This window comes from Dunckerocampus dactyliophorus, chromosome 20 (assembly GCF_027744805.1).
Source record: "Dunckerocampus dactyliophorus isolate RoL2022-P2 chromosome 20, RoL_Ddac_1.1, whole genome shotgun sequence".
Classification (NCBI taxonomy): domain Eukaryota; kingdom Metazoa; phylum Chordata; class Actinopteri; order Syngnathiformes; family Syngnathidae; genus Dunckerocampus; species Dunckerocampus dactyliophorus.
In genome coordinates this window covers 1,851,468-1,865,361 of record NC_072838.1, presented here as the reverse complement: position 1 = coordinate 1,865,361, position 13,894 = coordinate 1,851,468, and the positions used below count along the sequence as shown (strand labels likewise).

The 13,894-nt window shown below is 40.8% G+C and overlaps 1 protein-coding gene across 2 annotated transcripts in view; it reads left to right on the top strand.

The window, feature by feature from the left end:
* The window catches only part of LOC129172802 (major histocompatibility complex class I-related gene protein-like), a 14,908-nt gene extending 1,014 nt beyond the window's left edge, over positions 1-13,894 (top strand). Inside the window, exons 2-7 of one of the 2 annotated variants that reach the window (XM_054762865.1) lie at positions 5,340-5,606; positions 5,677-5,955; positions 6,063-6,365; positions 11,396-11,506; positions 11,634-11,651; positions 11,717-11,915. In XM_054762865.1, the coding sequence (XP_054618840.1) occupies positions 5,340-5,606; positions 5,677-5,955; positions 6,063-6,365; positions 11,396-11,506; positions 11,634-11,651; positions 11,717-11,769 (1,031 nt within the window). In that variant the 3' untranslated portion in view covers positions 11,770-11,915. Of the gene's footprint in view, positions 1-5,339; positions 5,607-5,676; positions 5,956-6,062; positions 6,366-11,395; positions 11,507-11,633 lie in introns of both variants that reach the window. The other variant, XM_054762866.1, reaches the window with a different exon arrangement.

The following is a 13,894-nucleotide window of genomic DNA, read 5'->3' as shown; positions in this document are numbered from 1 at the left end:
CTCCGTGGAGGAAGTGGGGGAGAGAAGGATGTTGGCTAAGCTGACATCCATCATGAACAACACCTCTCACCCGCTACATGACACTGTTGTTTCCCTGAGCAGCTCCTTCAGCACCAGACTGTTACACCCACGGTGTAAGAAGGAGAGGTTCCGCAGGTCCTTCATACCGACCGCTGTCAGGCTCTACAACACCTGCACCACCTGAACCATGTTGTAGACACTATGCTTTCTTTACACTGTTCTCTTTACTTGTCTTGCTGCTGTAATAAGTAAATTTCCCCGCTGTGGGATAAATAAAGTACATACAATACAATATGCATAAATCTATTATGCTGTCTATCTAGCAATAATGCAGTACTTTTTTAAACGATATAAGAATTGCAGGTTTTTTACAATTATTGTTTTTTTCCCAAAGGAGAAATACGGAACAATAGGCAAATTTAATTACATAAAGTGTATGCATGAAAGTATAAAATGCATTCATTTATTTAAACCACATAATAACTTACAGTCACCAAACCCAAGTGAACATGAGTTCAGCCGAACCGCCGTTTCCGCTTGGACGCATTTCACTGCAGCACACAACAGTGGCGGAGCTACGGGGTATCTCCGGCCACCCCATTGGCCATCTAGACAATTCAGGAATCAACTTATTGGCACCCCTATGTGAGTAATGGTCTCACCCTGGCCACCCCAATGAAACATTTCGGGCTCCGCTGCTGTTTGTAACATTTATTGTCATCGCTTATTTCAACCCAAACAAAGCCAATATGCTTGTTTTACCAAAATGCGGGTATCCACAACTCACATTTTGTATTTCTTTCTTTCCAGTGTTCTCACATACTACACATACTCACATACTAACTGAAAACCTGAATGAAAAGCAGGCTTGCAGGCGCCTCATGTGGCCATGGGTTGCTGCCTGGTGCCCGCGGCCACCGCGTTGGTGACCCCTGCTTTACACTAACTCTTAATGAAATATTCATCCATTAGTGAGCGCATTCTCTCACTGAAGACCAAATGTGGTCTGGTGTGTCAGCCGACAGACTGTGCTCATGGAAGGAGCTCCGAATTTGGAAGCCAACGAACTCTGGGATTCTGAAGCAGGGCACCTGACTGCGACCTATTATTAGACCAAAAATAGGCATATTTAAGCCAATTTTCCAAATGTTTTGCTTAAAAATAAAAATTTCAAAATGAATGAACTAAAATACACATTTTTATTTTTGCTTTTTACAGCGTACAAACGTGTATTGTGTTCTGCGTCCTGACTGACTAAGGGACAGTAGACCATCACCAATCAGTCTCCTCCGTGCCTTCCCGTGCGCTTGCCAGATTTACAAAAATGTTCGATCGCTAGTAGTGTGACTCTGAAGTGCTGGATGTTTGCAAGTTTTATCCCCGACAACACCCATAATGTCGACGAAACGTTTGACCCCAGAATTTCAATTTTGTGCGACTAAAGTGACGTTATTTTTACTCATAATATTACAATATTATTCTTGTAAAGTTAGGACTTTTTCTTGCTCGATTACAACTTTTTTCTGTTAATATGTTTGACTCCATTCTCGTAAAATGACAGCAATTTTTTGAATTTTTGTTGTTGTATTTTTTAAAAATTTATTTTCTAAGTATTTTATTTTTGCATCTTAAAAAAAACTTTTATTTATTTATTTATTTATTTATTTATTTTTTCTTTTACCCCTGTCCTGTCCAGCCTTTAAAGCAGTTAGAATTGTAGACCTAAATGCCGTCAAGTGCTCAACAGATTTACTCTGCCAGAGAGAAGTGTGATATACACTTCCCGTGTCATACAAAATTTATTCGACCTTGATGCTTGTAATAAAGCAAATTTGGAGCGACCGGACCGGAGCAGGAGGGGACAGAGAAGAAGAGAAAAGGGGGGGGGGCGAGAGGGGACAAAAACAAAAAAAAGAGAGACAAGAGACAAGGACAACAGCAGCAACAACAACAATTGTGACAACAAGAACAGAACAACAGAAACATACAGAACGACATCAGCAAATAAATGTCTGTGATGACTATAAAGACGAACAAGGACATAAGGACAAAGGACAAATCAATATCAACAACCACAATGACAAATCTGTCAATGACAATCACACTTAATAGTAGTAATGAAATGATGAATTGTGATAGTGATCACAATGATAATACCGCATTGAAACAGTCACACATAACTGTAGTAATGAAATGATTATCCATGATAGTGAACAGAATCAAAGTTACTGTGATGCACATCATTGTAAAAAAAAATATATATATATACACATATACATATATATATATACATACAAAAAACTTTTAAAAAAGTGTCCATTTCTGCTAAGGTTTTTTTTCAGAGCATTTCAGCTTTCTTTTGTTTGAATTATGAGTTTATTCTTGTAACATTTTCCACAACCTAATTTTCCAGAAATTACAATTTTATTTTCTTTCTCTAAAAAACTAAACAGTACAAAACTTTTCTTTAACATTTGCGCTACATTGTGCTACTAAAGTGACGTTATTTTTCCTCATAATATTACAATGTTATTCTTGTAAAATTCCAATCAGGTTATTAGTTATTAGGTTATCAGGTTATTAGTCTGATCGCATACAAGCAGTCCATACCAATTAGGAACATAATAGTTATCTATCCCCTACAAAATACTTTGCTCTTATTGCCGTCATTTCACAGAAAACCTTAGGAGTTCCCGCCTCGAGTAGGATTGGTGTCTTGTAATTTCTTCACTAACCGTCAGGTATTTACAGACTCTGTATGTCTGCACCCACCTTGATGTCAGAGCTTTGCTCACCTTTCCCGTCGGGGTTTTCTGCAGAAAGGACCTTTTTTTTTTTTTTTACAATGTTAAATGTATCCAGGTTGATCTTTCAGCTATTTTTAGGGCTGTTTGTGTTGTCAACAATACTTAGGGACCTTCCCACTTGGGTTAATGCCAGTGCTTCTTTTTGGTGCTTTTTATCAACACCTAGTCCCCAGGCTTGATGGCTGTCGAAGCAGTCTGTTGGTTGTTGTCGTTGCCCATGCGGTTTACACCGTCCTTTAGGGCATTCTCTGGAGAAGTGACCGTCTTCCCCACAGTTCCAACACCCTGAACTGTCAGGGTAGTTTCTTTTAAACGCAAACCCACCCCGATTCAGGCCACTGCCTCCTCCTCTGCCACGTCCCCTACCTCGGCCTTTATAACCCCCCGCACCTTGGAAATACTGTAAATTTGGTCATCTTCGCTTAAGAATGTGTCTATTTTTTGCATTTTGTCTTTTCCTTTTATCACTTTACTTTTATTACCTCCCTTCTGCCTTCTTTCTGCTAGAACAGTCCAAAATGGTACATGGTCATACCCGTCAGTCCGCATTTTAGTCAGTCTCTGTTTATTTTTAGTTTCAATGTCAGTCCGGAGTTGTCAATTTGGTCAAGTTCAGTTGTCCGTCAAACCCATATTTGTTTATCCATATCTCTAAGTATTTTACTTTTGTCGGGTCTTGTTGTTGAACGTATTACCAATCTTTATTTTTGAGGTCTTCTCGTTTCTTTTGTTTCCCATTTTTATTCCCCATTTTGAATGATTTGGATCCTGTTATGAAGGTATTCCTAGGGAATCTAATAACAGGATGATTCTACCAGTGAGAAGGTGATGAACAACTTGTGGAGGTAATTCTCAAGCTTCTTCCCGGTGGGGGCGTAGAATTCTTGCCTCTGCTTCCTCAACAAGTCACCTTTTGCAGTCTCACCGCTTTGGGATGAGCTAAGTTTCTAGTGAAACTTAGTGTCCACTCACACTCACAAGCACACAACACGGAATTTAAAATGCGCATAGACTCTGCCGTCCTCCCTGATAGTCGTTTCCGGGCCACTATCTGCCTTTTACTCCAACATTGACTACTGTAGTATCCTTGAAGGTTTTACTTTACTGCCTACCTTTCGGTACCAGTATTCCCCGTTGGGTTATAGACTCTAACTGTCTTTACTGCAGTACCCGTACTTATAGATTACAGGAAATCTCACACAGTATTTTTATAGATAACTCAATCTGACTTAACGCGCACGCACATGAAACATGAATGACCTACTGTTGTTGTCTCCTCTCCTGTCGGTATCCCGTTAACCTTTGGCTTCCAGTTGTTGAGCTGAGAAGGCAGCCCATGAAAGGGTCTGGTCTGCCGTGGCCACGGTCTTTCTGCCTCGTCCACTCTCCAACTGGACTCCTCAGGTGTCTTGGGATCCGGCTCGAAGGACCAAGTAAATGTCAGGTTCAAACTCCTGTGACACTTGTAAAACACAGCAAAATTACAGAAGAGACAAGACGACAAGCGTATCTTTTTGCTCGCGAGGAGAACAAAGGGACGCACCAGAGTTGCCTTCCCAAACCGCTCTGGATACGTTCTCTGAGCTCTCTTTTTATTTGGCTATTCCCTATCTACAAGGTTGTGCAACTCTAAGGGATGGGATGAGCAACCCAGCTGCACAGCTGTACTTGTTTTTTCTATGTGAATGCGTCTCTGTGGCAGTTATCAGTAATACATGTGTGGTATGAAGCACATTTCAGCACAGCCTCGAAGGACATTGGTTAGTATGCGACTGCATCCTTGGAGTCAGCAGACACCGTGGCGCCGTGAGTCGCCACCTTCTCTGTTGCTGGGTCACCGCTATAACAGACATTCCTACAGGGCAACCCACTTTAACGCTACTACGATATATGCGTGATAATTATATTGCTGGTTAATTTATGCCCAGTTCCGACACCTGTCCTAGTCTGTGTTTACATTTGACAAGATGAACAGGAAAAACAGACTATTCTATTTTAACTGGACCATAAATGACGAGTGTTGAGCCTGTCGCGATAATCAACAAACCGATTAATCTAATAATTAAAAAAAAAGTCGATGTTTATGCCACCCTCGATAAATTGACATGTGCACGCATGCGTGTGTGTTCCATGTGCTGGTCTCTCTGTGCCACACAGGCTGGATGGCAAGAGGGTTCACTCTGCATCTGTCTGTGCTCATTGGTTCTATCGTGGAATGAATGGAGAGCGTGAACCCTCCTGTCATTCACCGCTGGAGGTGCAGCAGAGCCTTCGTCCCGACAGCCAACGTTTACTGAGGCGTTTGGTCGGCAAAGTAAATATAAGCAAAATAGCGCAAAATGATGCTCGCTCACAGACGGTGTCGCTTGCTACATTGCAAAAGAAATGCAACAAAATGGTCTCAAAAATGTTGCCGATAATATGGATTATCGACAGTTATTTCTAGCACAACTATCGACCAGCAAAATTTGTTATGGTGACAGGCCTAACGAGTGTGAAATGTCTCTGCAGTGAAACATTCTCTCAAATACTTCCTCACCGCCACCTCGGGAATTCGAAACTTCCCAGAGTTTGTTGGCGTGGCCATGGTGGACGACGTCCAGGTGGGCTACTGCGACAGCAACATCCAGTCGGCGGAGCCCAAACAGGACTGGATGAAGGAACTGGTCCAGGCTGAGCCGTACCACCTGCACTGGTACAAGCTCAAGTGCTCCGGCAACCAGAAGGTCTTCAGGGAAAAACTCGATGCTTTTAGTCGACGCTTAAACCAATCTGGGGGTGCGTATTGGTGGACATCGGTTTGACATTTATTACCAGAAGGGACTGTAGTGGTCTTCATCCCTCTCAGGCAGCCACATCTTGCAGAGGATGAACGGATGCGAAGTGGACGACGAGACAGGCGAAGTGGAGGGCTTCAACCAGTACGGCTACGACGGGGAAGACTTCATCTCGTTGAACCTGGAGACTCTGACCTGGACCGCCCCGAACCCGCAGGCTTTCACCACCAAACTCCTTTGGGACACAGAGACGGCCAGACTAGAATACAACAAGAACTATTACATCTACAAGTGCCCCGAGTGGCTGAAGAAGTACGTCCACTACGGGAAGAGCGTCCTGGAGAGAAAAGGTGGCGTTGCAATTGCAACACACACACACACACACACACACACACACACACACACACACTGCATCAGTGTGCTACCACGTGACGCTACTTGTTGTCTCCGTCTGCAGAGCTTCCCGTGATGTCTCTCCTCCAGAAGACGCCCTCATCGCCAGTCTGCTGCCACGCCACGGGGTTCTTCCCCGACAGGGCCATGCTCTTCTGGAGGAGAGACAGCGAGGAGGTCCACGAGCACGTGGAACACGGGGAGATCCTCCACAACCACGACGGAACCTTCCAGATGAGCGTCAACATTGACTTGTCATCCGTCCCGGCCGCCGAGTGGGGGGAGCACGAGTGCGTGTTTGAGCTGGATGGCGTCAAGGAGCAGATGGTCACCCGGCTGGACAAAGATAAGATCAGAACCAACTGGGGTGAGTTGGGTTGGGCGTGATCGTGTTGGTGTGGGCTCGGAAGACTTTCCCGTCTTCTTCATCCTTCGGCAGTCTTGCGCTTCATCGCAGCCAGGGGTGTCCATAGCGTGGTGTCCTGTGGCCTTTTTTTAAATTCTGAAATATCATTTAACAAGAGAACTACAAATTAAAAAAAAACAGCATAAATGCAAAAATCAGCAGTCATTTTATGAGAATAAAGTCAAAATATGAAGAGAAAAAAGTTGTAATCGAACGAGAAAAAGTCTGTATTTTCCTTTTCTCTTTTTTAAAATGGTAATTTTATGAAAACAAACAAAACAACAAAGTTGTAATTTTTCAGGAAATTAGGGAGCCGACAAAGTGATAATATCACGAGAATTAAATCAAAATATTATGGGAATGAAGTCATAATTGTGAAGAAAATTTACAACAAGAAGCCAACAGCAGCAGAAATGAAAAAAAGGAATAAAGTCAAAATATTAACAGAAAAATGTTGTATTCTAAAGAGAAAAAAGTCACAATTTTATCAAAATCACCACGTAATATTATGGGGGAAAAAAAATCATAAATCTTATTTTATTTTAAAATTTAAAAAGCCAACAGCAGCAGAAATGAAAAAAAAAACAGCTGTGATTTATTGGAATAAGTCAAAATATCCATCCATCCATTTTCTATACCGCTTATCCTCATTAAGGTCGCGGGGGCATGCTGGAGCCTATCCCAGCTGACTTCGGGCGACAGGCGGGGTACACCCTGGACTGGTGTCCAGCCAATGGCAGGGCACATATAGACAAACACTCACATTCATACCTATGGACAATTTAGAGTCTCCAATGAAGCTAACATGCATGTTTTTGGAATGTGGGAGGAAACCGGAGTACCCGGAGAAAACCCACACACACACGGGGAGAACATGCAAACTCCACACAGAAATGCCCAGGGGAGAATCCAACCCAGGTCTTCCCATCTCCAGACTGTTACTGTGTTGGCCAACATGCTAACCACTAGACCACCGTGCGGCCTAAGTCAAAATATTGAAAGAAAAAAGTTGTACTCTTACAAGAAAATGTCGGAAGTTCACATTATTTTTTTTAAGTCGCAAAAATGGAACAATCAGCAGTAATTTTACAAGAATAAAGTCAAAATATGAAAAGAAAAAGTTGTCATCTAGTAAGAAAAAGGTGTAGTTTTACAAAAATAATTTTGTGATACTGTGAGGAAAAATAATGTCACTTTAGTAGCACAAAGGTGAAATATTAAAGAAAAATGTTTTTTCTTAATTTTTTTAGAGAAAACAAACGAATTATGGGAAACAATTTTATGGGAAAAATACAGGGAAAAAATACGGGGAAAAATATGTCATTAGATGTCATTTTGTAGCACAGCATTGAAATATTAACGAAAAAATACACATTTTTAAAGTTGTAACATTAAGAACAATAAACAAAACACAATTAAGTTGTAATTTTTGGAAAATTAGGTTGGGGAAAAAGTTATAATACTGTAATGCCCCAGGTTGTGGGGAAGGAGAGACTCACGTCGCCGACGCACTTCAATCGCTTCACAGCGGAGAACTTTGCAACAGTTCACATTCACACAAGGGCTGCTGTAGGCCACAACCCACGCCAGCATCCACAGCACTTCCAACTTCCTGAACACTCTCCTAGCACTCCGACCTCTCGCTCTCTTGCTCGTGACGATGCACCGCCACTTCCCAAGCCCCGCCCCTTAAAGGCCCAGGCACACAAGTCACAGATATTACAATATCATGGGAATAAAGCCAAAATATGATGGCAATGAAGTCGTAATTATGAGAAAAAAAAGAAGGAAACTGAAAGAGGAGAAAAATGTAAAAAGCTGTAATATTATCAGAAAAAAGTCAAAATATTAGGAGAAAAAAAATGTATCCTAAAGAGAAAAAGAGTCTCAGTTTTACGAGAATAAATTGTAATATTATGGGGGGAAATATTGTCATTTTAGTAGCACAGAGTTGAAATATTAAAGAAAAAATCCATACTTTAACAAAAAAAAAGTCATTATGGTTTGTGCAACAAACAAAACACAAATGAGCTGTAATTTTTACAAAGTTAGGTTGGGGAAAAAGTCCAAATATGATGGGAATAAAGTCAAAACTAGGAGAAGAAAATTTACAAGTAGAGAGTTTAAATGGAAAATTAAAAAAGCCAAAAACAGCAGAAATAAAAAAAAACCAGCTGTCTTTTTATCAGAATAACATCAAAATAAATTGTAATCAAATAAGAAAATGTCAGATTTTACTTTTACTTTTTAAAGTACAATCCAGGGCCGCACGGTGGTCTAGTGGTTAGCACGTTGGCCAACACAGTCACAGTCTGGAGATGGGAAGACCTGGTTGGATTCTCCCTTGGGCATTTCTGTGTGGAGTTTGCATGTTCTCCCCGTGTGTGGGGGGGTTTTCTCCGGGTACTCCGGTTTCCTCCCACATTCCAAAAACATGCATGTTAGCTTCATTGGAGACTCTAAATTGTCCATAGGTATGAATGTGAGTGTGAATGCTTGTTTGTCTATATGTGCCCTGCCATTGGCTGGCCACCAGTCCAGGGTGTACCCCGCCTGTTGCCCGAAGTCAGCTGGGATAGACTCCAGCATGCCCCCGCGACCCTAATGAGGAGAAGCGGTATAGAAAATGGATGGATGGAAAGTACAATCCATATACTATATATATATATAATATTATATATTATATAATATTATATATACTTTATATAATATTAGTCATTATATTATGAGAAACAAACAAAACAAAAAAATTACGTAAATTGTAATTTTTGGAAAATTAGGTAGCGACAAAGTTATAATACAGTCAAACTTGTCTATAGAGGCCACTTTTGCAGACTCCCTCTAGTGGCCTCTATAGACAGGTTGGCGTCCAGTTTGAATGTTGACCAGTAGAGGAGAAAAAAAAGGGAAAAAATAATAATAATGTTGACCAGTAGAGGGCACTGCGGACTGCGGATAAAAGTTGTACAGCACTACTAGGCTTGTTATTATCATGGTTCATGGTTTTAATTCATCCTGATCATGCATGTGAGTCAAACAGTAGCACATCACATAGTACAATTCACAATTTTGCATGTCCAAAAAGGAGTAGGAAGAAGCAAAGCTTATTTAATCCTACCCCTCATCAGTTTCACATCAGTTGCAATACATTTATTCACCTCTTGTTCTTCCAAGTGTACTTTGTAGGTCTACATGACAATGTAGTGCAATCATAGCCAAGGTTTTTACTTACTAAAAGGAAGCTAGAGGCTTAATAATAACTGATAGAATATATCCACGACCCACAGAACCAAGCTGTGCTAGTAATGTCTTACGCTTGTTTTTAATATTTGACTTTTCATACGGCAGAGTGTCATTACAGCTTTAGTTCATCAGGAAGTGACGGGAAGAGACGGTGGGCGTCCCGAGCAGGAGAGCTAGGCTCAGTGCTAGCTGTGAGTTTGGAGAGAGTTGGGAAGTGTGTTTATGTTGGCGTGGATGTAAAGTCCTGCAGTGTTCTCCGCTGTTAATAAAGCCATTAAAGTGCATCGGCGACGTGAGTCTCTCCTTCCCCACAACAAGCGGCATTACAGTATTGACCAGTGCACACCAGGAAATAAACGGTGTCATTTCTTACAGGCATTGGCTGGACAGCTATGTAGTGGGGCTTGTTTAACCTTTGCCTTGTGGGCAAGCAGGAAGGAGAGACGATGCTGAGAGATGTGTGTGTGTTCTGAGCTGCTGTCTGGTGGCCGCGTTCAAGAAATAAAGTTGGCAGAAGCAACAGGAGAAGTTTCCTTCTTTGCTTCGGAGCTGAATAACACTGACAAGTTAACAGACTAGTAGCGAACGGAAAAGAAGACGGCTTTGTTTGTGTCGAATACAGAAGATGAGGACTTTGATGGATTTGTGGATGAGGATTGATGAGAAATAACGTGAGTACATTCTAAAATACTTCAATTAAGTACAACCCAACTCAGTTTTGCTCCCGCTGCCGCATGCATGCTAGCGTATGTTTTTTTTTTTTTATTGTAGCGTCGCTGGGAGCATGTCCTGTTCCCAGCATACTTTGCGGTAATGTTTTGGTGCAAATGCTCTTAAAGTTACATGTTTGACCAGGAAATAACAAGCCCAAAAGAAGACGGCTTTTTATGTGGAACAACTGACAGTTTGTGTGGATCTTGTGAATGATTGTGACTGAGCTAGGACTCAGTAATTAAAGTCTACACACGACGGCTTCATTGATTGAAAAACAAAACTTTTTCGTGCATGAAGCTTCTACTTGAGTTGGTAATTTGGCCGCTATATGCAGTCAGATATTGACCAAGGGAGACAAAATGGGTGGCCGCTGGCCGTGTTGGACAGGTGACTGCTATACACAGGGTCTATAACATGTAAATTTGCTGCGGGGGATTTTTCAGTGGCTGCTATAGGCAGGTGGCCTCTCTATAAAGGTGGCCGCTAAGACAGGTTTGACTGTATTATGATAATAAGGTCAAAATATTATGGGAATAAAGTCAAAATATTAAAAGAAAAAAGTTGTATACTGAAGAGAACAAAAGTTGCAATTTTATGGGAATAAACTTGTCATATTGTGGGGAAAAATAATGTCATTTTAGAAGCACAGCGTCGAAACATGAAAGAAAAAATACATATTTAAAAAAAAAAGTCATAACATAATCAATACAGTTGTAATTTTTGGAAAATGAGATGGGGAAAAGTTCTAATATGATGGGAATAAAGTCTAAATATTATGGCAATAAAGTCATATTACAAAAAGAACATTTACGAAGATTATTTAAGAAGAAAGTTGAAATATTTGGAAAAAACAAAAGAGTGAAGCTGATATTAATAATACATATTTTCACCGATATGACCATGCTGAGATTTCTTGAAATATATAATAACTTCTTAGCATATCTTCCAAAATATCAAAGCATTTTTCATTTTTCACAATGTGACACCCCTGATCCAAGCGAGCGCCATGTCTTAAAGTTCTGTCTTGGTTCCAGTTCCTCCCCCAAAGTTTCCCGCTGGTCCCGTCGCTGGAGGCGTGACGGCGCTTCTCCTCCTCCTGGCGGCCGCTGCGGCTGGACGTTACGTTTGCAGGAGAAAGTATAACGGTGAGCACACGGGACTGTGTTTGATTTTATGACAAGGGTGGTGAGACGAGTTCAAAGTCCTCCTGTGGCTCTTTTGTCGAATCATTAATCCTCCGTATGAACATCCCGTGTCTCCTCCTTCTTTCAGGATTCCGTCTTCCTAACAGTAAGTACCGTACTTGGCCGTGCAGCTGCAGCCATTCCATGTGGCAGCCTTCTCTCTCCCTGCAGGTGGTGTCCAACTCATGCCCCCACAAGCCCCGTGCCAAGTCCTTGCAGAATGAGGGGGTCTCATATCTGCGACCAGAAGTGCAGGAACTCGTGGCGGCGGCCGTGACTGTCCTCCGTGCTTATGAAGACTTTAAGGATAGGATGCTCGTTACCAAGCCTTTTGATCGTGTGGACCAAAAGCAGCAGCAGGGATGAAATACTTCCGTCAGTACACTCCAATAAGTATACTGGCCACACCGTGGTATGGAAGCCCGTTTCCATGGAAAGAAAATACATATCCCAACGCTAAATCATAATTATGACATAAAAAGAGTCAAGCAGAAGTCATCAAAAAGAGCAAATCAAAGTTTATTTGTAGAGCAGCAATGGTGGCCAAGAAGCTTCACAAGAGTAAAAAGTGGTCATAGCAAATCGAATAAGATAGAATAAAAACAAGTCAAACAAAATAAAAAAATAAAAATCCAGGCACAGAATCCCAACTAAAGTACATATGATCATCATGTGCCACAAGCCAGTCTGAATAAATGAGTTTTTAAAAGAGAGTGAAAAACGGACAACTCCGTAGGAGATCGTAGCGCAGGTGGAAGGGACTTCCAAAGTGTGGGGGCAAAAGCGCAATCCGCCCATTGTTTGTATTTCATCCTAATGTTGTGTGTTGTGAAGAGCGCAGAATGCTGGAGCAAGTTGAACACAAATTAAAGGACTTTAAAATGGATTCTAGACTGTGCGGGAGCCAATGGAGAGAACGGAGAACTGGAGTGATATGGGCGCATTTTGGAGCATTAGCAAGAAGGCGAGCAGCTGCGTTTCGTACCAACCGGAGCCTGCGGAGGAGGAACTGATTGACTCCAGTGTAGAGGCCATTGCAGTCATCAAGCCTCCAGCTGATGAACGCATGAACGTTTGTCTTCTTCCGGCTCCTGTTTGAGCTGATTTATTTTGTGTTTATATTTGTATTTACATTCTGTTCCATACCTCTACTGTACAGTACATGCATGTGTACATGTTTCTGCTTGCTCTACCCAGTGTGGCTACAATGTACAGTACACATTTATTCTTGTGTAGCTCAAAATAAAGACGCAATCAATCATTCAGTCAAATTGTGAGATAAAGTCATTAAAAAAAGTCAAAATAAGAGAAAAGTCAAAATTGCGAGATAAAAAGTCTAAATGATCAGATAAAAAGTTGAAATTATGAGATAAAAAGGTCAGAATTATGAGATAAAACAAGTCTTAATTATGAGATAAAGTCGAATAATGAGATATGTTGAAATGATGAGACAAGTCAAAATTATGAGATAAATGTCATAATTAGGAGATTGGAAAATCCTAATTATGAGATAAAAAGTCAAAATTATGAGATAAATGTCATAATTAGGAGATTGGAAAATCCTAATTATGAGATAAAAAGTCAAAATTATGAGATAAATGTCATAATTAGGAGATTGGAAAATCCTAATTATGAGATAAAAAGTCAAAATTATGAGATAAATGTCATAATTAGGAGATTTGATAATCCTAATTATGAGATAAAAAGTCAAAATTATGAGATAAATGTCGTAGTTGGGAGATTGGAAAATCATAATGGTGAGATTAAAAAGTCAGAATGATGAGAAATGATATAAACGTCAGAATTATGACATAAAAAGTCTACATTATGAGATAAATGTGATAATTTTGACATAGGAAAGTCATAATTGTGAGATAAAAAGTCTAAATTATTAAATAAGAAGTCAGAATTACGACATCAAAAAGTCAAAATGATGAGATAAAATGTCACAATTATGAGACAAAACTGCACGTGTCTAGTGCCACGTGACGAAGGCGCCAGCGAAGGAGGCGGCACATGCGCAGCTTGTATCTCATAATTATGACTTTCCTATTTCAAAATTATGGCTTTTTATCCCATAATTTCGACTTTTTATCTTCTAATTATGACTTAGCATCGGGATATTTTTTTCTTAAAGTGGCGGGCTTCCATGTGCCAGACTATACAAGTGACATATCATTGTGTTTGTTTTGTATGTATTGTTGTGTACTACATGATTGTTGAAATAAAGTAAATAAAGTTTTGCTCCTCTCTGCTGCTTTGTATGTGAGGAATTGTGCGCTGCTCTCTCTCCCGCTCTACCTCTGCTCCTCATTGCAGCGCACCTGCCATCACCCAGCTCCCTCCTGA